A 26081-nucleotide genomic window follows, 5' to 3' on the forward strand; every position below is an offset into this window, starting at 1 on the left:
CCCATTACTAGATATCTACCAAGAAGAACAAAAATCATTTTACTACAAAGACATTTGCACAAGATATTTATTGCAGTTCAATTTATAATAGCCAAGTCATGGAAGCAACCTAAATGTCCACCAACCCATGAATGGATCAACAAACTGTAGTACATGTATATCATGGAGTATTATGCAGCCATTAAAAAAGATGGAGCCTTTACATCTTTTCCATTTACCTGAATGGAGTTGAAATACATTTTTCTTAGTAAAGTATTGCAAGAATGGAAAAGAAAATTTCCAATCCAAAACTTCATACTAATATGAAATTAATATGTAAATAATTACATGCTCATAAGAATAATAAAACACTAATATAGTCCAGTTTAGGGGTAGAGGGAAGCGGGAAACGGAAAGAAGGAGGATGTCTGGCAGAAGGAGGGAGGGCAGGAGGTATGATCTCACCTAATGAGCATATTGTGAGGGTGTATAAAACGCCCCTGGCCGAAGGGCTCTTCTACAAATGGAACTTTACCCTAGAAGTGAGAACAATGTAACCTAAAAATTATACCCTCATATTAATTTGAGAAAATTTTTAAAAACGCAAAAAAAATGTGGGCTTTCTAATTGGAAAACCCTGGGTTTTCATCTTGAAATCCCATCTTTTTTATTTGTTACCTGTGTAGCCATGAATATACCACAGAATTTCTCAGTGGCTTGTATTTCTCTTAAAGAAAATAGTGGGCAGTGCCTGTGGCCCAAAGAAGTAGAGCACCAGCCCCATATGCTGGAGGTGGTGGGTTCAAACCCAGCCCTGGACAAAAACTGCAAAAAAAAAAAGAAAGAAAGAAAAAAGAAAAAGATACTACCTATCACATAGGCCTGCCGTAATTACTTGATACAATATAGATTGAACAACCACTACTCTCTCTGGCACATAGTGGGCCTTGAAAATTTTAATTTATATATACATGATTATATATGCATATGTGTGTATTTATATATAGATTCATTGTTTTATTCAACACATATTTATAAAGTGTCTGTGACAAGGCAGACATTTTTTAAGCATATGAGAAAATCGTGGTGAACGAGAATACCATTGGTGAACCGTGGTGAACATGGTACCGTGGTGAACGAGACAATACCATTCCTCTCTTACAGGTTAACTTTTTAGGCAAGACATAAGTTAACATATACACAATCAATCAAAATACTTTCAAATGTTAGACGCTATGTGGAAGGTATGCAAAATAAGGGGTTAGAACATGGTTGTGGGTACTGATGTCGGTGGTGTGGAACATTAGAGGGTAACCAGGGAAAGTTCTTTCTACAGAAGTGACATTTTCATACTGATAGGATAAAAATTATCACTGTGTTTTCATGAGCTTTGTAGTGTGTCTATATTTCCCATCCTGGGCTGCACTCACATAGCTATTGTAGTACACACGTGCATGCCGTGGGTTGTATTTTTTCAATATTTTATTTACTTTAGAACTAGGGACGAGCCTCTAACTGATGCAGCTTCCACTTATAAATGTATCATGTGCATGCAATTCAAATATTTATCTTTTAATTAGATCCTCTGAATGTTTTATAAGAAATCTGTTTTAGTTGACTTAGTAATAGAGGTTTCATAATTCAAACATTTTTAGTTTTTCTGTTTGGAAGATATTTAGTTCAAGAAGAAAATCAGTTCTAAGTCTTTGTTTATAAATATGATATCTTCTCTATTCCCAATTAGATTGCCCATGTCAGAGGCTGCTGTATTCCCCAGGTAGAGATTTGAAAGGGCCTAATGAACACCACAGAATGTGCTCGTATAAGGCTTTTATCTGAAGCAAAGGTGCCAGAGAGAGGGCAGGAGACACTCCACAGTATGAGCTTCTCATCGGCCCAACCAGGCTTGTGCACCATTCTAGTCTTTGATTTGAACTGCCTGGATCTATGTAAGAAACTCTCAGTATCTTATTGTGTAATCAAGGAAGTTTTCTCAAAGCCATTAAGCTAGTTATAAGCCATCAGTAAAGATACTTGCACCCAGCCAGAAGAGTTTGGGTTTTAAATAGCACATGATAATTCCAGTGTTCTTATCTCAAACCAGTCAAAATCCACACATTCAGTCATCTCCAGGGATAAAGACAGAGCCCTTTCAGTGCAGCTGTAAATTAATGCTATCTCACAATATCTTTACACAGCAAAGATTACTGAGCATCTACTATAGGCCAGGCACTGCTGGTGATGCAGCCGTGAACCAGCTGAGCTGTCCATGGCTTTGTGGACCTTCCAGGTATATTCTACCATTATTCTTCAGGAAGAAGTTTTAGCACATTCAGTGCAGAGTTCTCAGTTAAAAGCAATTATTATCCTTAAACTTAATTATTTCCTTGTCATTAGCCTCCATTCACCATACTGAAACCCCCTGACCTACACCCTTGAAAGGTATAATATAGATTTATTTTAATCCCTAACTTTTTGATTGTGCTTTACCCAGTAATACAACGCAATAATATTGAAGAGAAGCCAAACACACACACAAAATACATCCTGTATGATTCTATTTATTAACACATCAAAACCAAGCAAACTAACCCCAGGTAGTAGATACCAAGACAGTGGTTATTCTTGGTGTAGTGGCTGGAAGGGAGCAAAAGGGTTCTGGGCCTCCCTGCATGCTGGATATTTTCTACTATTTTAATTTGGAAGATAAGAAAACAAGTTCCTTCACTTTGTGATTATTCACTGAGTTGTACACTTATAATTCCCACTAAAACATCCTAAATCTTTGTCAAAGGCATTATTTCTAGTAAAGCTCGCCTAACACAAAAAATTAATCTTAGAAAAGGTTTTCCACATCTTTATGTAAAGAGATTTTAAATGAAGACATTTATTTATAGGTAATCATCTAATGTATTATACATATGTATATATACCAAGGAAATGTATATATAAAGGAGATGGCCATTTTTATGTTTGTGACAAGGTTTAAGGTTCTCTGAATAAATCAGTAACTGCACTTAGCATCCCAGCTACTTGGGGAAACTGCCTTACCTTCTGTCATGGTGGGTAAAGTGTCATGGCATCGTAGCTCACAGCAACCTCAAACTCTTAGGCTTGAGCAGTTCTCTTTCCTTGGCCTTCTGAGTAGCTGGGATGACAGGTGCCTGCCACCATGCCCAGCTAGTTTTTTTCTGTTTTTAGTAGATATGAGATCTTGCTCTTGCTCAGGTTGGTCTCAAATTCTTACACTCAAGTAATCCACCACCTCAGCTTCCTAGATTGCTAGGATTACAAGTGTGAGCCATTGCACCTGGCCACCATCTCCTTATTTGTTGTCCCAAATCAATAAACTGAAAAGAAATATTCCAAGACATTTTCAGATATAAATTATAAAACAAAAAGTACCAAGTAACATGTGAGACACAATAGAAAGCAATCGCTCTGAGGCTATTGCTTAGATGCAACAAAAAAAGAGATTTTTTGTTTAAAAACAAAAAACAAAAACCAAAGGCCCACAGAGATTAAATAGAATGAGAGGCTCTTTCTAGCACATGCATGCTTTATTTTGCCTAATTCTCAGTTTGAGGGCACTATTTCCTTCCTTTCACATTTCCCTCTTTTTCTCCATTAGGGAAGAAAGTTCTCGGTCATGAACTAGAAGTTCCAGTCACTCTGGTGCTCTAGCCCTCCCTTGTCTGAGGTCCTTGAATGATGAAGCTGTGGCCAGGCTGAATTTTTAGCTGATGACTTTCTGTTGCCCAACAGTACCTTATCCGCAGGAGATGATGCGCAAGGCTAAAATTCTTGCAAGATAATATCCAGCGTATGTTTTCCCCACCATGAGCATTTAGGAATTTCTTATGTCTTTTCTTAAGAGATTCTATCCAAAGGGGCGAAGGAAGAGGACAAATGGAGGAAGGAAGAGATGCTGTCTACCATCTTCTAGCTTTTGTTTTAAGAAACTCCAAAGAATAATACCCCACAGAAGGGTTTATTATAAGTGCTTCAGAAAGATGTATCAAGAGAGAAGAGTTCCTAGCATGTGCAGTATGACAGGGGTCATGGAATAGAGGTGGTAATCAAGATAATTAAGAGAAGAACAGATGTCCGTAGGGAATAGAAAAAGATCTTGAGGGAGAGGAGCTGGAGAGTAGGTACTAAAAGCTCAGATGCAGATGGGACCTGGGACATAACACAACCTAGCAGGGAAACAAAAGCCAAAATTATTGTTTTGGGTCCAAAGAGTTAAAGTCTTCTTATTCTTCAAGTAGAGAATTTTAGATCTCACAGCTCACATACCTGAAGGAACAAGGGATATTTTATGAAGAATCTCACAGTTGTAGCTAGAGTTAGATGGCCACCAAAACTACTCCCCAATTCCCTCCTTGTCACACACAAACACTTTCTCCGTCCCAGGCAAATGGATGACTTTCCACCTCTCAGCAAAACTGGATCTACTGCCAAGAGAATAATAACTTGAGTGCCATTGGCAATATGGTGGAATTGGAAGTGTCAGGCCCTTGTTCCCCCATGGAAACAGTGAGTTAACAAAAATATACAGACTAAATTGCTTTGTGTGAACTCTGGAACTAGTTAAGAGGTTGAAGCACACTGTGCTGAGTGCAAATGACAGTAGCATTTCACACTCCCTAGCCGCTCTCTCACCCTGTTACAGTGTGGTCTGCTGTGGAGGAAGCACCCACATCGCAACTTCACCCCCAGAAGGAAAAAGGAATAGAACATGAACCCAGGACCATGGCTTTTGGGGAGCTTTCTAGGAGACTACCTTACTCAGAGTGCCAACAAAAACCTACATAGCTTGTATGCCAAGTTAGGAACCCCTGAAAACAAAGGCGAGTACCACTGTTTCAACACAAGAGAGATTGTAATACTGCAGACAGACTCCAGGAGGATAAAGAGGTAATGAGCTCCAGAGAAGTGAGCAAACCTTTTTAACCGGGAAATTAGACACACAAGTCCAGAGAAGATGCTTTCCCAGAGGAGAGAGGAAGGTCCCCTAGAATCTTTCACTATGCTGATCATAGTGAAAGTTTGTATGAAGCCTGTCTGTAATGACTGGAGGGGATTGATTTTTTTTTTTTAAATTTCTAAATCTCAACAAAAGATCATGTGGCATACAGAGAAATAGGAAAGCATGGTCCAAACAAAAGGGACAAAATAAATCTCTAGAAACCAACTGTAAATATATATAGATCCATGAAGTATATGACCTTGAAAATGTATTTGTATACTCATGTTTATTGCATCATTATTCCCAATAGCTAAGAGATGGGAGCAACCCAAATGCCCATCGATAAATGAATAAAGAAAATGTGGTGTATATGCATACAACGGAACATTAATCAGCCCTCCCAAAGGGAGAGGTCCTGCTACATGCTACAACATGGATGAAACTTGAGGATCTTATGCTAAATGAAAGAAATCAGATACAAGAGATGAGTACTGTGTGACTCCACTCATGTGAGCTGCCTAAGTAGTCACAGAGCCAGCGTGACACGGAAAGTGGAATGGTGGCTATCAGGGGTTAAGGGTAGGAGAACATGGGGAGTTCAATGGTTAATGAGTTTTAATTTTGTAAGATGAAAAACTTTTAGAGATCTGTTACACAACAGTGTGAATATAATTAACACTGTTGGACTGTTCACTCAAAATAGTTAAGGTGGTAAATGACGTGTTTTTTGTTTTTTTTTTTTTACCACAGTTAAACATTTAAAAAATAAAAATCAAGAAGTTAACTTGATTTAAGAAAATAATGCTTTGTTTCTCACTTTCTTTCCTTCACAGTAAAGTCACAAAATACCCCTTTGCTCCTAAATCAGTGGTTCTGAACATGGGAGTTGGGGAGGCAGATTTTGTTCTCTCTGCATCAGGGACATGTGATGATATCTGGCAACATTTCTGCTTGCTACACCAGAGGTGGGGGTTGCTACTGGATTAAACCACAGAATCTGATATACATCCCACTGTGCACAGGACAGCCCCTACCACAAGGAATTCTATAGTCCAGAATGTCATTGGCAGCTTCCTTTGAGAAACCCTGTTCTAGTGTATTGATCAGCAAGTTATTATTCCAGCCATCTTCCCCCTCCTTGTTAGGTGCTTGGAGTTTAGGCTCTGGAAATAACTGAGAATGTAAAAGGTGGGACGGGAGGAAACAGAAAGACTAGAGAGAGGAGTCTTTTCCTTGGAGATTACTGAAGCCCAAAAAGAAAAGAAAAAATGAGGTTGGGGGATATTGGTGGTGGGAGAATGAGCAGGTCTGTGTGGAGGGAAGATAGCAAGTCCACCACACTGGGGCTGGTACTTTGTAGGCAAGAGGAAAGGAAGCTTGTGGAGCTGGCTGCAGTCATCTCCGGTTTCTCTCCCTAATCACCAAAGTCAGCTTCCAAGGAACGACCAGCCAACAGCATGGAGGCTTCCCCAGTGTTAGTTTGAATTTGTTGAGGTCGGGCTGAATCTTCCCCCTTCTGTGTACCCTATATTTCACCTCTTCCCTTCAGGTGCCCAACCCTTCTGAAGGGTGGAGATGTATTGTTAGAGAAAGAGAGTAGTCAGAAGAGGAATTTGATTCTACAGTAGACAGTGATTGGGCAACAGGTGTTGAAAAGTTGCCAAAAGCTTGGAGAATTAGAAAATAAAAAAATAAATTAAAAAAAACAAATAGAAAAAGACATTTTCCCCATGTCCTATATTACTATTAGTAATTAATAATTAATTATTACTAATAATTAATTTAAAATTGCACACAAACTTTATAGCTACCCTGTATATTATTGAATGTTCCTTGAAAACAGCATAGTAAGTTATTACTATTGTTATGGTTCGTTATACATTATGCAATATTATTATTTATGAATATTACTATTACTATCGCTAACCTTGAAAGAGGATACTATGTAACCAATAGTATCACTCTAGTTTCTTAAATATTACTATTACTATTTATGAATATTGCTATTATTAGTTCCATATTATTGAAAACTCCTTGACAGCAGTATAGGCTTTTTATAAATATTTTCTCCCATCCTTATGACAATTGTCCAGCTTTGGTACTGTTGCCCCATTAAATAGGTTAGAAAAATGAGGTTCCAAGAAAAACACAGACCAAGCTAGTAACAGGGAAGCCAGTCACAGAGTGGCCATTCACACACAAAGCTCCACAACTTCCATACTCTCCCAGTCATTCCTTCATTCCTTTTGTGTCTTTTTTTCCTGAAGTTGCCAGGAGTTTAACGAGAAAGGAAATGAAGGCTCATTTCACAATTCTGCAGTTTGTAAGTTAAGTCATGGCATGGCAGTTGACACATAAAGCTTCCATACTTCCTTGGTTATTATTTGGTTCTTTTTCTGATTATTCTGAAGTTGCCAGGAGTTTAACGAGAAAGGAAATGAAGGCTCATTTCACAATTCTGCAGTTTGTAAGTTAAGGCATGGCATGGCAGTTGACACGTAAAGCTTCCATACTCCCCTGGTTATAACTTGGTTCTTTTTCTGATTATTCCGAAGTTGCCAGGAGTTTATGAAAAAGGAAGTGCAGGCATATTTCACAATCCTGCAATCTGTAAATACCATATCCTGTGCAGCTGTAACACCAGAGAAAGGAAGGGCTGGTGACTTTCAGAAGATGAAGGCAGGAGGAACTATTGGCAGGACTGCCTGAAAACCCAGAGTTCAAACCTCCTGGGAGTTTCTGAGACCTCAGCTGGAACCGACGGGCTGGGCTGGTCCCCTGGTGCAGGTAGGCAGTGCTGACCGACATTGCTCAGCTCCCCGCTCCCTTGCTCTGACCCCAGTAGAGAGGTAATTTAACTTGAAGCTCCTTGAGAGCAGTTCAGAGACATTGTAGCATAGAAATAGAGTGGGCAAATGTTTTCATAAACATTTTCTCTGTTTTCTTTGGAATGTCTGGTTTTAACTCTATTTCTGCTATTTTCTAATGCATGATCTTGGCGAGTCACTTATCTAAGGTCACATAATTAATGGGATCAGAATTCTTGTCTCTTCAAATGTTTGCAGGTAACTGGAAAACTGGACAGTCCGTGAGTCAACAGTAGAGTAGTGAAAAGACATCTAAGCTGAGTTCAGAAACTAATACCATGGGCAGCTTGGTCCTTATGCTAGCAAGTGGAATGGCTGGCCTTGAACTCCGATGTTAGGATTCCAAGACTTATTATTATACCACTGCATGTAGCTGCTTTGTAGGACTGAAGGAATTCAGACACAGGCTGCCATTGGTACGTGAGAAAGTAGGAAGAGGTAGCATGATCTACAGAATTGGACAAAGACATCAAATTCAGGGAAAGCCAAGGCCCAAGGCTGGTTCAACAGCTTTCCATGTGTGTGAACAAGGTCAAGCAATAATGGTAATTGCAAATCCTTCTTCAGCATTAAGTCTATGCCATGTGTATATGCAAAGTGCAATACTGATACTCGTAACTTAGACTTTTTATTTATGAATTTTCTTGTCTATTACCATATTTTGCCATGCGTTATATGCTCCTGTGTATATGTACATTTGGCCCAAACTTTCAGGAAAAAAATCTTTCCTTTTAATTTTTTAAATTCAAATTTATATTTGTTTATATCTAGGCACTTGTTCTTCTGGGGTATTCTATTTTGCATATGGGTATCATCATTGCTTTATAGAGTTACACTTTCAACATAAACATAAATAAAAGAATTAGCAACGTTTATATAGAAACAATTAGTACTACCCATGTATAATGCACATTCTTATTTTTCCCTCAAAAATTTGGGTGAAAAAGTATACAAAATACAGTACATGCTTTTGCTAACTAATATGCAGGGTTGTAAGGATTAAAAAAACTTCAGCATAATTTCTAAAATATGATAAAACTATCTAAGATTAATGCTAATAGATTGTATTACTAGACAAACAAGTAAATGAGCAAAGTAGTGTGAGTAGTACAGAAACTGAACAGGAAAAGAGTGAAGATTAGAACCTAATCTTACCTCATGACGGGTGGGATAATTTGAGGTTGAAAGTCATCAAATACATGGCAATACAGTTGCTGCAGGTAGGACTAAGGGGAAAAGGATACTGCTACAAATTACAAATTTGGAATGACCATTTGCCTCTGAACATAGGGACCTCTCAAGAGTCATTCTACTGCTGTCCTGTGACATGTTTATTATCTATAATTAATAGACCGTGTCAAACCTTATGGAGAATTTGTCATAAAACCAAGGTTATGTGAAAAACAGTGGTTTTCCATACTATACCAGCTGTTTCTTTTCCTAAAGTACAGGGCAAGTCTAGACTAATAGGCAAAAACTGACTTATGGAGCCTGGAAGCTTTATACACTTTAAGAGCTAAATGTATTTGTTTTCCAGGACTGGTAGCATCATCATGATATCACAACCCATGACCAATGATACCGTCATGGTGCTCCCCCCAAATGGCAACTTTTCCCAAACAGAGAAACCCAAGCCCACCAACCAGAGGCAAGACAGCCTGAAGAAGTGTCTAAAGGATGAAGTCAATGTTATTGGGGTAAATCTAATTCAGAACCTGGTGAAGAAGGGTGGGGGAAGAAGGAAGAGACTAGACATCCATTGTGAGTATGGAAACCCCTATGTCCCTAGAACTCTGAGATGATCTGTAGGTCAGTAAAAGCCACTTGGAGAGCTGCTTAAAATTTCCCAGAACCTTTCCATAAGAAGTATTTTTTTTTAATTGTTGGGGATTCATTGAGGGTACAAGAAAGTAGGTTATACTGATTGCATTTGTTAGGTAACCAGGTTACACTGATTGCATTTTTATCTTGTCACCAAAAGGTGTGTCACACACCGAGACACAAGAAGTAGTTTTAAAACTACTTTTTTCCTCACTCTGAATATGAGAACAATTGAGTCTTTCAGTATATTTGTTGTTTTTGTAATTTTGCAACACAGGACTTCTCTGTATTTTCTTTTACAAAAGTAACAACAGTGAGTGATTACATATTTTATAGACATTTTTCTATGTGATCACTAAGTGGCATGCTTAATAATCCATCTTGATTGTTTTTTAAGAGAATTTTTCCCACATTGCAAATTACAGGAAAACCACAATCCTTTCCCCTCTTTTTTCCTTCTTTTAAAAGATGATATCTACCTTTTGTTTGTCTCTCTTCTCTAATCAAGGATTTATTGAAGAAACTCCATTCAATGAAGGGAGAAGAAGGGATCTCTCTTAGACTGGGAAGGGATAGGGTTTTGGTTTCTAGAATTGTCTCTCTAATTACACCATCGTAGGTGGGGCACTCTGTGACTAGGTTCTAAAACCTGGTGGGTCTGATTTTTTTTTCCTCATGTACATAATCTCATTGATTTCTATGAGGCTCATGTGATGTAAGGTCTGGAAAACTGCTTGGTAAATGTTAATAGAGCCATGGCTCTCTGAGTTGTGTGTCAGCAGGGAGATCTTCACCTCTTAAAATAAAGCTTTAGGAACCTCAGCTGTAGAGACAAGTTGGGCCCGGGGGATGTGGGAGAGGCTTCCACTCTGCCCTGTTCAAGAGAGTGTGAGGGCCTTCACATGTCTCCTGTTCCCATAAGAAGTAGAAAGAGAGTTCCTAGTCATGGGGAACCAGATTCAAGCCCTTGCCATGAGCTGGGCGTAGGGGTCCCAGGCCCAAGAGACAGAAACACTTGAAGGCTTGCTGAACCCTTACTTGTCAGATGGCTTAAGATAGCAGCAGAACAGCATCCCTCCAAAACATCTTTTGCTCTTTCTCACCTCAGAGTTTTTCCATTAGCATCATTGGTACGGGGCTGGGGAGAGGGAGAGAACCTGTCTTTATAGATGCTGATTTTAATCCTCTGTCTCCCTTCCTCTTCCAACAGACTATTCAGATCTTTTGTGGCATGGTGGTGTTGAACTTGGGAATCATTTTAGCAGCTGCTTTCTTCTCTCCACATTTTACCCACGTGTCTTCTACCCTGTTGAAGTCAGGCTATCCATTTGCAGGACCCTTGTGTGTGAGTAGAGCTCCTGAGGTGGGCAGGATGGGATGGGGAAGGGAGGAAGATGCCAACACCTCGGGCTCTTTAGCTACCACCTTGCTGTGTTTCTGTCCAGCAGGAGCAAGGAGTCCATGGTGGGAACCTTCTTTCCTTTGTGAACATGGTTCAGGGAAGTATTGAGTGGGGTAGGATAGAAGGAGTTACCTGATTTTTAGATCTCATTTCTTTTGAAGATCATTTATTTTTCACTGTATCATCTTGAGCTATGATGAGGCCAGTGGCTTATCCATGGGTTTAGGCAAAAATCCAGGCAGTAGCATCAAGTTGGGAAGGGCCTTTCCATGTAACGAAATGAGCATCAGTGGAAGACATCACCCACTTACAGAGGAGCCACACAGATGTTTGTGGGAATTATGGAGGAAGAAGCATTTTGAAAATAATTTTTGCTGCATTTAGTGGCCCCCAGTGTAGGCTGAGCAGATGTTTAGGCTTAAGTGATGTCCTAGAAGTTGCTCTGGTGTCAAAAGGACTACTGAGCAGTCCTTTGGTCAGAGAACAGCTTTCCTCTAGGTTTGATATGGTTGCATCTTTCTTATAATTAAGCTTCTCTCTCATAGTTTTTTCCCAACTTCCTGCAACTCAGTATTTTTGTAAAAAGTAGTTGATCATTTATTTATCCCTATAAATGTAGAGTGTTACTCTGAGAGGGAAAAAACTCAAAGGGATGTATAGAAGACCTAAGTTCTTTCATGAACACTGTTGGGGCAGTGACCTGTGACCCCAATTGACCTTCAGACTGCATAAACTATTTTGCTTTTTCCATATTTGTTTCTGTAATTCATCCAGAAGTCCACCTTTTTGTCAATCTGGTCCGTTTTCTCTCATTTTATTAACATTAGCATTTTATCTGGATTTCACTAATTTTCTTCAAATATCCTTTTTCTGTCAAAAGATCCATTCAAGGTCACTGCATTACACATTCAGCCATGATATCTTTTTGAACTACTCTAGACTTTCTCAGACTTTCATTTTCCTTTACAATTTTGATGGTTTTGAGTGGCACTTGCCAGGATTCTTGAAGAACGTTCATAAATTTGGGCTAGTCTAATTTTTTTTAGACTAAAGTAATGAAGTTTTTGTTGAAGATGACACAGGTAAAGTTTCATTTTCATCAAGTCAGATCAAGGGTACATGCTACCAGTATAATAATGTCACTGTTGACATTCACCTTGATAAGGTGAGGTACTGATTTTTTAGGTAGTGGCTGAGGTAGTGATTTTTAGGTTTCTCCACTGTAAAGTTATTATTTTTCTTTATATTTCAGATTAATATGGGTACAAATGATTAAGTTACATTGTTTGCATTTGTTAGTTAGAAATCCAAGTTGTAGTTGAAGCCTTCACCCAGGAAGTGTGCATATACCCCTATATTGCACCTGTTAGGTGAGAAATTACCAAATCTCTATCTCCTCCCCTCTCTTCCTTCCTTCTTACCCTCATCCTTATTTAATTGTGTTTTTCTTTCTTGTGCAAGTTTGTACTTGTTCATCTACTAGTTTCATATTAATATTGAGTACATTGGATGCTTGCTTTTCCATTCTTTTGATACTTTACTTAGGAGGATGTTCTCCAAATCCATCCAAGTAAAGAAACCAGTCTCTTATAGCCATCTGATCTTTGATAAACCAAACAAAAGCATATACTGGGGGAAAGAATCCCTCTTCAATAAATGGTGCTGGGAGAACTGGATAATCACATGTAAAATACTGAAATTAGACCCTCACCTTTCACCATTTACAAAAATTGATTCGAGATGGATAAAAGATCTCAATCTAAGACAGGAAATGATAAAAATCCTAAAAAAAAGTACAGGAAAAACTCTTGAGGATGTCACTCTGGAGAAGAATTTTATGACAAAGGCTTCAGTAGCAATTACAACAACAAAAATTAACAAATGGGATTTAATTAAACTGAAAAGCTTCTGGACAGCTAAGGACACAACAATTGATGCAAATAGACAACTTGCAAAATGGAAAAAGATGTTTGCATATTATGAATCTGACAAAGGCTTGACAACTAATATCTATAGAGAACTCAAATTAATTAACAAACAAAGAGCAAACAATCCCAACTATCACTAGGCAAGAAACATGTACAGAATTTTCTCTGGAGAAGACAGATGAAATACATGAAAAACTGCTCAACATCTCTGGTCATCAGAGAAATATAAATCAAAACTACCCTTAGATATCACTTACCACCACCACTTACCACCCGCTGGTGCGGGTGTGCAGAGAGAGCTACACTTTTACATTGTTGGTGGGACTGCAAACTAATACAGCATCTTTGGAAAGAAATATGGAAAGTCCTCAAATTAGATCTCCCATTTGACTCCACAATTTCACTAGTAGGCATTTACCCACAAACAAACAAAAAAATACTTTATTATAAAGACATTGCTCTAGAATGTTTATTGCAGCTCAATTTATAATTCCCAAGATGTGCAAACAGCCTAAATGTCCATCAGCTCAGGAATGGATTAACAAGATATTTATGTATACATAAAGTACTATTCAGCCATAAGAAAAGATGGTGACTTTACCTCTTGTATTAACCTGGATTGAGTTGAAACACATTCTTCTTAGTAAAGTATCACAAAAATGGAAAAGCAAGTATCTAATGTACTCAATTTTATTATGAAGCCAGGAGGTGATCTAACCCATTCCTACATAGGAGAAAACCTGAATTCTATTCAAGTTGGGGGGAGAGGGAATTGGGGTATTGGTATGCTCCCACTTAAAGGGCACAAGGTAGGGTATGGGGCACACCTTTTGGTACAGGACATAACTATAAAAGGGACTCTACCTAACAAATTCAAAAATTGTGACCTGGTTATTTGTACCCTCACAATAACCTAAAATTTAAAAAAAGAAACAACAAAACAAAAGATATAAAGTCTCCTTATTTCTTTATGGCTGAATATTACTGCATGGAATATAAATACTATAGTTATTCCATTCATGAGCTGATGGAACAACAAACACTTGTGCTGTTTGCACATCTTGTTGATTGTGAATTGAGCTGTGATAAACATTCAAGAGCAAATCCTTATGGTAAAATGATTTTATTCTTCCAGGTAGATATCTAGTAATGGGACTGCAGATCAGGTGAAAGGTCCACTTTCAGCTCTCTGAGGATTCCCATACTTCCTTTCAAAAGCACTGTAGTTTGCAGTCACACCGATAGTGTGTATGTTCCTTCTCCCCACACCTGTGCCTGCACGCCTTTCTGTTGCCATAAGGGTGTTGCCGTAAGGGTCTCACAGAAAAGCAATGTCGCTAAGAATAAGCACACTTATTGAAATTGTGTTTTAAATAAAGGTGACCATCTGTTCGCTCAGGCAAAATGGCAAGCTCTCTTTATTTACAGTTGGTTTATATAGGGAATCTTGTGCATGTGCACTATACAGCAATGCCCTCATTAATATTCATTACAATCCCTCTGCACATGTGCCTTGGACATCAATGACTTCATTAATCCATTTAAATATCTTGTGACCACCCACCCTATTAATAGTTCCTCCCTAATAATCTGATAATCCACCCAACATATACCTTTAAGCATAATCCTTTCAACATAACCTGGTTTAACATAACTTAATGAAGAATATGTTGTCAGTCATTACTTTCTTTGTTCTTATCTGATAAAGCCTGAGACTATGGAGGAACAAGGTAGATTGAATATCTGCCCTTGTTGACCTTGCCAGTTTGGAGGCTGTTACTTCAAATCTTTAAGCAAGGCATAAAGAAACTTCTTGGGCATATAGGAATTTGTGTGCAAACCTCTGCTCCCATGTAGGCCTTAAGTCAGGGGGGTTTTGCTGGAAACTTTTTAAAGGAATTTTCAGGCTGGACTTCTCAAAAGCCTTTCATAAGCCCAGGCTTCATCTGTGCCATTAGATATCTGTATGCATTGGGTAAATTCCTCTTCTCGTGAGGTCCCCAAGCACATTTCCATTCCCGGACCTGTCAGTAAACAACCTTTGTCACTTACCACTGCTCTCTCTCAAACGGCTTTTTTGGCCAGAGGCATATAGGCACTTCACCTATAGCTTTACCTCCTCTTTGTATGCTCTGATCTCTAGAAGCAGGTCACAGAGCACAGCCCCCATCCGGAGAGGTGTGTAGTCTACTAGTTTTAACACTCAGTCTATATTTATATAGACAAATTATTTAATGCTGGGGTCACAAGAACCACAGCTTTTCTGAGAATTTTCTGTTACTTAACATCTCTTAATCTATTAGATCATGAATACTTCAAAGAGTGAAAATACTTTCTTTGATTTTGTAAAATAGCCTTTAACACCAGACTTTCTTTACTGCTTCTAAATGGAAAAAGAGAGAGTACTTGTATACTTTTACAAACACCAACATTACCCTGAAATCAAAGCCAGGAAAATACATTATAAGAAAATAAATAAAATAAAAAATACAATTCAATATCACTAATGAACATAAGTGATAAAATCTACAACAAAATACTAGGAAACTGAATTCAACAGAACGTTAAACAGATCATTCACCATGATCAAGTGACTTTTACCCCAGGGAGGCAAAGATTGTTCCATATACATGAACTAATGAATGTAAAACATCACATCAGTACAGTGAAGACAAAAACCACGTGATTATCCCTGTTCTTTCCTTTTCCCATGTCATTTCCTTTATTTTCCTCTCTAGAAAACATCTTACTCTAAAATTTTCTTATCTAATTAAAAACAAACAACAAATTCTTAACTGGCTTTTAAACTCCTCATTTTGTTTGTTAGGATACATCCCTGCTCATATCTGTGTTCTTTTTAATGATAGTTGACTATTATACAGTCAAACAACAACAACAACAGCACATTTATGCATTTAAATGAGTCTTGCATTTTTGGTCATTGGTTTCTGAGAGCTTTTCCCCTGGGGAGTTTCCCATAAGCAACACAATAGTAACATTGTCATCACACTACATATAAAAAACTACAGAAACTGACAATCATTTTCTCTCTCTTCTGAGTAGTTCATCATCTCTGGCTCCCTATCCATCATCACGGAGAAAAAGTCAACTAAGACTTTGGTGAGTATGAAAACTGTAACCCACATCCTGATGGACCAAAGTGAAACTTAGAACTCTTCAAGGCCAGTTCCTCCACCTTGCAAATCCAGAAACTAAGTTCCAGAGCATTGACTAAAGTCAGGAGCTGGGCCTGGATCCTCCATATCCCTGTTCAGAGCACAGTTCTCCAATGACTGTGCCTTACATCACAGTCTGTGTTCAGGGTATTATATTATTTCCTAGCACAGTGCTCAGGGATCTATTACAGAACAATTATGCCAACTTACAACGCCATTTTGGTGATAACTGGTCTTCACATTTAAGTCTTCAGTGGTGAAGAAGCTAATAGTGTTACAAATAGGTCTGTTTGTTGGAGTTTACTGTTAGGCCCATGAATTGTTAATAAAACCTTGGCAAAACCCAATCAAAATACCATTCATGTGAGGGATTCTCTCATTTATCTCATTCTTCCATCTCACAAGGAAGCTAATACTTTTATTTGGTTTGAATATAAATTATTGAGAGCTAAAAGTTATTATTAGTAATTTATACTAGCTAAGAAAAGAAAAACTTTATCTGCCTCTATTCCCTTATTCTAGGAAAAATAAGAATATGAAGTGGTGGGAATAAAAATCTTAAGAATAAGAATATGAAGTGGTGGGAATAGGGAGAAGCCTCTCTAGCCTGTCAAGTTTCACTAAGTCTCCACTCAATCCTATATCCCTCAATGGATGGATTTTGGAGGTCATGTGAGAGAATGTCACATAATTCAGTGGCACAGAAACTTAATTTGGAGGCTCTGGCTAGAAAAGATCTCCCCAAGACAGCAAGAAAGTGAGACAGAGTGCACGGGGCAATACCAATATCTCTTTTTTGGTCATCAGAATTTAGAGATTGTTATTTAGAACCCCCAGCTAGATCTCAATCCCCTATGCTATTCAGTGGAACTTTTTGTGATGATGGAAATGCACTGTATCCACTATTCCACAATGGCAGCCACATGCAGCTACTGACAACCTGAATTGTGGCTGGTATAACTGAATTTTAAATTTCACATAATTTTGCTTTAAATATGAATGGCCCATGGGACTAGTTACAACCATAGTGAATAATATGATATGAGTAATAGTTCCAAAGATTCATGGGGAAATATATGAGGCTTTTGCCTCAGAGAAGAGCATCCCCACAGTAAACATGCTGGAAACTCAAGGGTGCAGGAGTCAGGTTCACCTGAGACATCCAGCTGCCCTTGTCACATGTCAGAACAGCCTCTCTTGAGACTGAAGACCAATGCCACCTGAGAATACACCTAGTGCACCTGAGAAATACATACTCCAGGCATCATTATTGGTACTCGCTGTCAGGAGGCCCAGGAACATGCACTTCAGTCATTAATTTGAGAATTTGGGGCCCCTAAGCATCAACCACTGAGTTCCTAAAAGAAAAGAGTTGTATATGTGATTCACTAATGCTCTAACATGTGTGTGGCTGGTGGGTGGACCCTGCAGCCCACCTACCTATGGCTGTGGCTTTCAGAGTGGTCTTAACTCAATGCTCTTTCCTGTGAGGTACAAAGGAAACGACTTCTCTAAGATCAGCGTATTTACCTCCTGCACTTCTGAGTATAGAAAAGAGACCCAGAGTGGGAAGGAAAACTGAAGAACGAAGTAGCTGAGGAAACAGAGAGCTGAGGCAGACCCAGCGCTGTGGACTTTAGCTTCACATCAGTCCAGACCTTTGTCTCTCACCTCTTGCTGCCTCCCACAACTTATGCCACCTTTGACCACATCTAGACCTCTGCCTACAGCCACACACATGTGGCCCTAGATGTAGCCAATCTCATGCCTGTCCAGGCTCCTGGGTTTGCCTGAGACTGAGAGTCATATCCCCTTTCCTCATCTTCAAATGGGTGTGCTTCTGAGAGAGGCAGCATGTGCACAGCAGAGGAAACTGCTCCACCTGCCTTTTCTTTTCTTTTCTTTTTCCTTCCCTACCCTTCCCTTTCTTTCCCTTCCTTTCCTTCAGATTAATATGAGGGCACAGGGCAGCGCCTGTGGCTCAGTGGGTTCAACACCAGCCCCATATACCAAGGGTGGTGGGTTCAAACCCAACCCCAGCCAAACTGCAAAAAAAAAAAAAAAAAAAAAAAGGAGGAATAAGAAGAAGAAGAATAGAATCGCCTAAGCTCAAGAGCTGAAGGTTGCAGTGAGCTATGATGCCATGGCACTCTACTGAGGGTAATAAAATGGGACTCTGTCTCTAAAGAAAAAAAAAAAGATTAATATGAGGGTACAAATTATTAGGTTACATTGCTTATTTTTCTAAGGTGAAGTTCAAGTTGTGTTTGAACCCTTTACCCAGGGGGTGTGCTGTATACCCTTGCAATGTGTCCACTAGGCGAGAGCACACCAATCCATATCCCTCCTTTCCTCTCCTCCCCTCCTTTTCTCCCCTCTCCCCAATAGAATATACTTGTCTTTTTCTCTCTTGTGGGCATGTAGTTGTTTTTCTATTGATTTCATATTAGTATTGGATACTTGCTTTTCCATTCTTGTGGTATGTTAATAAAAAGAATGTGTTTCAATTCCATCCAGGTTAATACAAAAGATATAAGGGCTCCATCTTTTTGAATGGCTGAATAGTATTCCACAGTATACCTATACCACAATCCATTCATGGGTTGATGGGCATTTAGGTTGCTTCCATGTCTAAGTAGCTACCAGAAAGAAAAAAATATCATTTTATCTCAAGGACATTTGCACTAGAGTGTTTATTGTAGCTTACGTCACAATTGCTAAGACATGGAAGCAATCTACCTGCCTTTCTACACAAAGGTCCTGCAAAGCTTTTCTTTTCTTTCTTTTTTTTTTTTTTTGCAAAGCTTTTCTGAATGAGTGGTGGGAGAGAGAAACTACACCTGGGGTGCTGTGCCCTTGCTTTTGGTCACATTGTCTTGGGAATTTTGCAACCGAAGCCTCCTGGAAGCCTTGCTGTCAGTCTAGGGCAAATAATTTAAGGACAGCAACATTCTCTGCCACACCACTGAAGTCCTCTTAAGAGGGGAAATCCTTTATGTATTCATTCACTCAGCCAAGATTTACCATATAGGTTCAGGGATTTTTGCTAGCCACTGGGGAGATAGACATAAGTAAATCATCAATCCCAGATCTCCTGAAGGAGGCAGAGAAGGGAATAACTTTTAATGGAATAGCAAAGAGGTATAAGGGACATTTGCTGCTCATTAGAGTGATTCTTACTGAATGTTTCCTTTTTAGGTTCACAGCAGCCTGGCTGGAAGCGTTCTGAGCATTGTGACTGCTCTAGTGGGTTTCATTCTCCTCTCTGTCCACTTGGCTGCCCTGAGTGCTGCCTTGTTGCAGTGTGAGTTGGACACACAGAACAAGCCAACAGTAAATTACAGTTATCACTTTTACTATGATCCATATTCTATGAACGGCTGCTTTATGGCCAAAACCAGTCTGGTTGTAAGTATTTTTAGAAGGGATGTTCTAATTTCATGAGGTTGAGGTTTCCGAAAGATTTGATGTCTTATTATTTCTTCTTTTGAAAATGTTTCTGTTTGGGCATTTGGGGGGAAGGTCATGGTTGTATAAGTGAGAGAGGGCTATGTGGATGAAATTAAGGGGTGAGGCTGTGTAGGATTACATACTAATAGAATGAAATTGAAAAGTAAATGTCAATTAAGGGTGATAATGAAATTAAACCTTAGTGTGGATAGAGTTTCTTAATTCTCAAACTAATTGAATTTTAAAGGTATAAAATATGAATTTATCAAACAGAATCTTGGTACAAAGATTGGTGAGTTAAGAAAGGCACACATAGTTCAGATGGTAGGGAAACCTGCATGTGTGTGCAGTGGGGAGTTAACCTGGTCTGAGAGGACATCAAATCCAGCATGAAGAAATGCAGAGTAGGAAACAGGGGGTTGGAAGACAAGGGCTTCTGCCCCTTCCACTGATCACCACAACCAGTAGTATCGTTCAGGAGAGAGGGCAATCATTGTTGCTTAAACTAGGAGATAAGAAATATAGGAAGATGGACAATGTTAACTGATAATGATTATAAGGGAATTCTGTTTCTTGGGAAGAAAGAAGAGCAATAAAGTTTGGCTAACAGAAGTAATATGTCTTAAGATGGCAGATTAAGGGTCAACAATACATTGAGAGAAAAAGCAGGCAACATAAGAATAAGAATTGTCCTGCAATCATAAAAGTGAAACTCAGATAGAAGATGGACGGATAGAAAGGTCTGGTCAAACTCAACGCTCACATACCACTCCTTATAAAGCTGGCTTTGCTTCTTCCCAAGTTCATGATATCATAATGAGAAAAAGTACATGCAAATGAGGCTGACAGTAATTGGTATAAATTAACATCTGGCACAGCCAATTCCAATTAGGGAAAAAAATTCTGGAGAGCAGTTTGGGAAGAATCTTTGCAGTGAACAAAATACCAGTTCAGGATGGGACAATTTTATGTTGTAAGTAAGAGAGATTATGTGGGGTTTGCTTGCTGTGAGAATTTCTAGCTAATGGAGACACAAACCATGTGTCAATACCACAAACTTAAGGTATATGTGATCAAATCACCCCTCTTTTTAATAACATGCGCCGTTCTGCATGAAAGATGCCTCAAGACAGAAATAGTAGACCCTCTTGATGTAGTTTTGTTTTTGAATTTGTTTGAATTACTACCAACAGTGGCAGTTTGCTACCTTGATGGTTTTTTTCCTGCCTCTTACAACCACCAAGACAGGCCCCAAACACCCACGCAAAAGGGTTCAGATATATGGAAGGGGGTAGGAATGCTGAATTTTACAAAGGGCTTACACAGTGAAAACTTCGATGATTGTCACAAATCACCAAGAAGAAAATACTACCATGCATATCTGATAAATGAGGAAACAGCTAGAGAAGGAGAGAGACTTATCCAGGCTCGCATAGCTACTGAGCAGTAAAAGTGTGACTAGGAGAGGAGGTGTTGATTCCTCCTTACTGAGGAACAATGTCATAAGAATTATCTGTGTCTCCAAGAGGTAAGAAAATGAGTGTATAAAGTGGGTTGGTTGGTTTAGTTCCTACTCATCACCTCTCCTCCTGAGGTTGAAGTCAGCCAACTGTGAGGCAGGGGAGGAGTGCTACTCTCTTCCCAACAGAGAGAGAGTCCTCACTTCATTCTCTGATGGTTGAGATGGTCTTCCTCTCCACAGTCACCTCCCAAACAGGCATGAAATTTTCAGCTGATTCAAACAACACCAATCTCTTATCTCCTGACTTTCAGGGAACTTTGTCTTTGATGCTGATTTGCACTGTGCTGGAGCTCTTCCTGGCTGCACTCACTGCTGTGCTTTGGTGGAAAGAGGCTCACTCTGACTTCCATGGGGTGAGTGTACCAGCCAGCCTTGCTGAATCCTGCCTGGTGTGTCTCTGCGCTGTGTTGAGCTATATCACCAAGAGTGGCAGAAAGAACACGGGAGGTGGTTTTGGTGGTGGTGGACGACAGTCAGATAAGGAAAGCAGATGGCAGTTAAGTAGCTGACCAGCTGAGGATTCACTGGATGTGAAGACAGTTAAACTTAAGCAATCAACTTACTCAATTCTCCCATTTTTCCAAAGAAAGAACTGAGGCTCTATGAAGTTGAATGACTTGCCTGGTATTATGGTATGAGCTTGTGCCCATGCTCAGGCATGAGAACCTGGCTTGGCTCCTTTCTAAGCAGCAGTAAGTTCAGCCACAGCCACTAGTTTCCTTAATAGTCTTGAGTTGGTAAAGAGCAGTTGAACATGTGACTGGATTCAGTAAATGCCTTATGCTCTGCTTTTCTTTTTGTGATTTTAAAATTCTTTTTTTGCTTAAAAGATATAAGAAATTATTATGGAATCGAATTCCATGGGACACCATACTACTGCAAGCATGGATTCATGGCTTCATTTAGCTGAATTAAAAAGCTTTGATATATGGCCAGGCTTGGTGGCTCATGCCTGCAATCCCAGCACTTGGGAGGCTGAGGCGGGTGGATCTCCTGAGCTCACAGGTTCGAGACCAGCCTGAATCAGAGTGAGACCTTGTCTCTAAAACATTGTTGTGGCAGGCACCTGTAGTCCCAGCTACTCAGGAGGCTGAGGCAAGACAGTAGCTTGAACCCAAGAATTGGAGGTTGCTGTGAGCCATGATGCCGCAGTGCTCTACTGTAGGTGACAAAGTAAGACTCTGTCTCAAAAAAAAAAAAAAAAGCTTTTATTTGTCAAAATTTTATTATACAGAGCAGAATGAATTTCTAAGGATAATGAATAGTTATTATGCCATACCCACTTTGGAATAGATAAATATTCTGTGTTTAAAGATGGAGGAAATAGCATCACAATATATACACACACATACAGAGTTCCTTTAAGAAAGGAAAAAAGTGTATTAAATTCATAATACTCAAGTCACAGTTGGCTTCTTCAATTGCAAGAGATGCTCAACAAGACTTATATTCATCTTTTGTTATCTGTGTATATTGAGTCTTACAATTTTAATACACTTTTTCCTTTCTTAAAATGTATATAAGTTTTTTGGCACCTTCTGTGTGTATATAGTATACACAATATGTTGTTTATGATATGTTTTATAAATTATTATATATTTTATGTATTTTTATATAATGTAAATTATTAATAAATAAAACAAAATATTAATATATTATTGTTATATATTATTATATAGTATATATTTATGTTATATATAGTATAATATATCATTTATATGTAACATATACATAGTTTATAAATATATATAAAAAGTTGAAACTCAGTGAAGTCTGAACATATAATGTATTTTGTTTCTTCTAGACCATGCATTTCCTGCCTCAGAGTTGCAAGGGTATATCCAACACACAAACGCCTTGTGACTATGCATATGAAGAACTATTGCATCCTTAGGAAAAAAGGGGGACAGGGAATATTCGTCACAAAGTTACTCTTTATAATAAAATAGCAAACCTAATCATTATGTAAAACTCAGAGTTTCAGTCTGCTAAATGTAAGTTTGTTAGGCAATAAGTATTTTTAAAAAGTGTTTTCTTCTCGTTGAATTTGTATGTCGAATGAGGGTCTCTTGATTTGCCTGATATTGACATCAGCAAAAGCCCAGAGCTATAAAATACCTTTTCTTAGACTGTCCTAATAGTCACAGCTGGTGCTCAGAAAAACAGTTAAAATGATGACTCAGTGGATTGTGTGCAAGCAAAGGAAACATTTTTTCTTATACCCCTTAACTGTCAAAAGGAGTTAACTGATTTTTTGTGGTGTTCAGACTCCTGTAACAGGCACTAGTGTTTTATCACCTGTATTTTCCTCATCTGTGCATGGAGATAAGACCCTAGCATGAAGTTCAGGGGGTATAGCAGTATCTGGTTTTAAAATAAAAATCTTTATTTGAATGTATATTCTATTTGAAAACTTATTTTGCTATTTTTCCTTTAAACACAGAGGAAATTGACAATGATAGATAGAAACCTAAATTTGAATAGCCTTTTCTCAACGTTAAATATTCAAACAAAACAAATAAACAAAAGCTAATCAGGAATGCTCGTCTGTTGATGAAAAACAACTAGTTAATATTTGTTTCTTATTTCAAAGTAAGAAAATACTTGTTGAAAAATAAATGTTAAGCTTCAGCGTGCATGTGCAAACACACACACACACTGACAGAGATATACATATGTGCAGCATAGTATCCTCAGTTTTATATGAACTCCATTTCTTGAAAAGATAATGTCATGTTTTTCTTGCCCTGTCCCACCATAGCAGGGTCATCTTCATTGTATCGGATCTTCTGGGGCTCAATTTCCCTGCTGTTTATTCTCAGAGACTGGGATGTTAGTTCCTTTGATTTTAGGAAAGGAAATTCTAATTTCTCAGAATTCTTTCTAATCAGAATTTCTTTGCAAATTCTGTCTTTATTGTCTCCCTTAGCCTCCTCTGATACACACACAATTTCTCATTGTTATTTACCTTTTGCAGCATTCCACTATTTTTGTTACTAGGCACTAGACATTATGCCTGATGCCAGGGTTATCATGGCAGATAAGATACACTCTAGGCTTCAAAGAACTTATAGTCAAATAGGGGAAACAGAGATGACAACGAAATTGTTGTACATACATACAGGGCACCAAACCATATTTGAGCACAGAATAAAGAATGTCTTCTTCACCTAAAAGAATGTAGAGGATAAATGTCTGTGTGTGTTTGTGCGTGTGTGTGTGTCTGAAGGTAAGAGGGCAGGAGAGACAGCAAGAGGGCAAGAGAGACTTTTTTTCAGTTTTTGACCAGGGCTGGGTTTGAACCTGCCACTTCCAGCATATGGAGCCAGTGCCTTACTCCTTTGAGCCACAGGCACCACCTGGAAAGAGAGACTTTTCTTTGAAAACTTCCTCCAGTGCTGATCACATGGTGTCACCTTTCTGCCACCAGGGAGGAATATGACCCACAATACACAATGGCTGTATCTATCTACTGTGCTCCCTGTCTAGCTTTATTCCTCCCCTGGCCACCATACTGTCATCACCACCACACTGCCACCTCTGCCATGATCACCCTGTAAAATTTCTGGTGTCCAGGTCAGGCTATCTCCTGGGCTTCTTTTCAGCTTTGATTAGTGTGTCAGAGCAGGTGGACAGATCTTTGGGCAACATTCAAAACCTTGCTTTCTCCTAGGCTCAACCTAACTGCTAAGTCAGCCACCCATGCCTTTTCTTTCAACTAGCAATGACCCTCCTGCCCCAGTCAAATGAGAATGGTGTCTACCTTGAGACATGAACATTTATTGAAATAACATTTATAAAACAGTTACTACCACATCTGGCACATAGCAGAGACTCAGTTAACTTGAGTTGTATTCTCTCTTTTCTTCCCTTCTCCTTCCCTATTCCAACTTGATCCTCTGATACTTTAACCCCACTACTCCTCTGGGATTTTGAACCTGATTGTTCTTATCAAATCTTTTAATTTACTTTTTCAAAAAAGTCTGTAGATGAGAGCTTATCAAGCCTAATGGGCACAATTAGGTTTGAATGTATATTCTATTTGTTTGTTTGTTTGTTTGTTTCAGATTTTGGCCGGGGCTGGGTTTGAACCCGCTACCTCCGGCATATGGGGCCGGTGCCCTACTCCTTTGAGCCACAGGCACTGCCCCTGTGTATTCTATTTGAAAACTTATTTTGCTATTTTTCCTTTAAACACAGAGTAAATTGACAATAATTGTTAGAAACCTATCTATTGCCTTATACCTAGGTGTATAAGGCACACCTCCTAGGGGAAGGGCTCAACTACAACTTGGACTTTACCTAACAAGTTTGTGGCAAACAATGTAACCTAATCGTTTGTACCCTCATACTAATCTGAAAAAAAAAATCAGGAGGAGGAGGAGGAGGAGGAGAAGAAGAAGAAAAAGGAAAGGAAAAAGAAAAGAAAGAAAAAAGAGAAGAGAATAAAAGAAAAGAAGAAAGAAAAGTCTGTAGAGTTCTCTAAACAGAGAATCTCAGGCTGTGTAGTAAACATACTTTCTTTTCCCTTTGTTACTTTCCCTTGAGAAAGTTTTAGACTTAGCAAGCCTTTTTTCGGTTTCTATACAGTTGACTCTATTAACACCTTGGGGTGATAGTGAGGAAGAATTTTACCTCCCAGAGAAACAGGAAATGCAAACACAGATGGTCCTAATTGTACCTCCATGGAGAATTTCCTGGAGGCAGCTCACTTGACCTCAGGAAATCACATCTGCAACCTTTGCCCTTTACAATATCTCCATATCTCATCAGTGTGTGTGTGGGGGGGGGACTATGCATCTTTCAAAAATTATTTTTTATTTACATCTGCAAAGGATATTTACCATAATAACTGTAGCTATAAGAGAGCTGGAATGGCTATATTCATATCAAACAAAATATACTTTAAAATAGGAAATACTGTTAGAAAAAGGAACATTTTATAATGATAAAACAGTCAATAC

At 38.8% G+C, this 26081-nt stretch overlaps 1 protein-coding gene across 2 annotated transcripts; it reads left to right on the forward strand.

The window, feature by feature from the left end:
- Positions 1 to 7638: 7638 nt before the first annotated feature.
- On the forward strand, positions 7639 to 23272 carry LOC100961923 (membrane-spanning 4-domains subfamily A member 6A). 2 transcript variants are annotated; one of them, XM_003802711.3, is made up of 7 exons: positions 7639 to 7738; positions 9356 to 9515; positions 10850 to 10984; positions 16033 to 16089; positions 19344 to 19553; positions 21369 to 21470; positions 22922 to 23272. In XM_003802711.3, the coding sequence occupies exons 2-7, from the start codon at positions 9372 to 9374 to the stop codon at positions 23009 to 23011; spliced, it is 738 nt and encodes a 245-aa protein (XP_003802759.2). In that variant the 5' UTR covers positions 7639 to 7738; positions 9356 to 9371; the 3' UTR covers positions 23012 to 23272. The 2 variants fall into 2 exon arrangements, with proteins under 2 accessions (XP_003802759.2, XP_012668733.1); XM_012813279.2 differs by having other exon boundaries at positions 19344 to 19449; positions 22922 to 22983.
- The last annotated feature ends 2809 nt before the right edge of the window (positions 23273 to 26081 follow it).

Source organism: Otolemur garnettii, unplaced genomic scaffold (genome assembly GCF_000181295.1).
Source record: "Otolemur garnettii isolate 467f Iridium unplaced genomic scaffold, OtoGar3 scaffold00254, whole genome shotgun sequence".
Lineage (NCBI taxonomy): Eukaryota > Metazoa > Chordata > Mammalia > Primates > Galagidae > Otolemur > Otolemur garnettii.

Excerpts from the sequence above, each read along its gene's own strand:
- LOC100961923 (XM_003802711.3), top strand. The coding sequence starts at position 9,372 with ATGATATCACAACCCATGACCAATGATACCGTCATGGTGCTCCCCCCA. Across the intron at positions 16,090-19,343 it reads AAAAGTCAACTAAGACTTTG|GTTCACAGCAGCCTGGCTGG; the intron begins GTGAGTATGAAA and ends TTTCCTTTTTAG. Across the intron at positions 19,554-21,368 it reads TGGCCAAAACCAGTCTGGTT|GGAACTTTGTCTTTGATGCT; the intron begins GTAAGTATTTTT and ends CCTGACTTTCAG.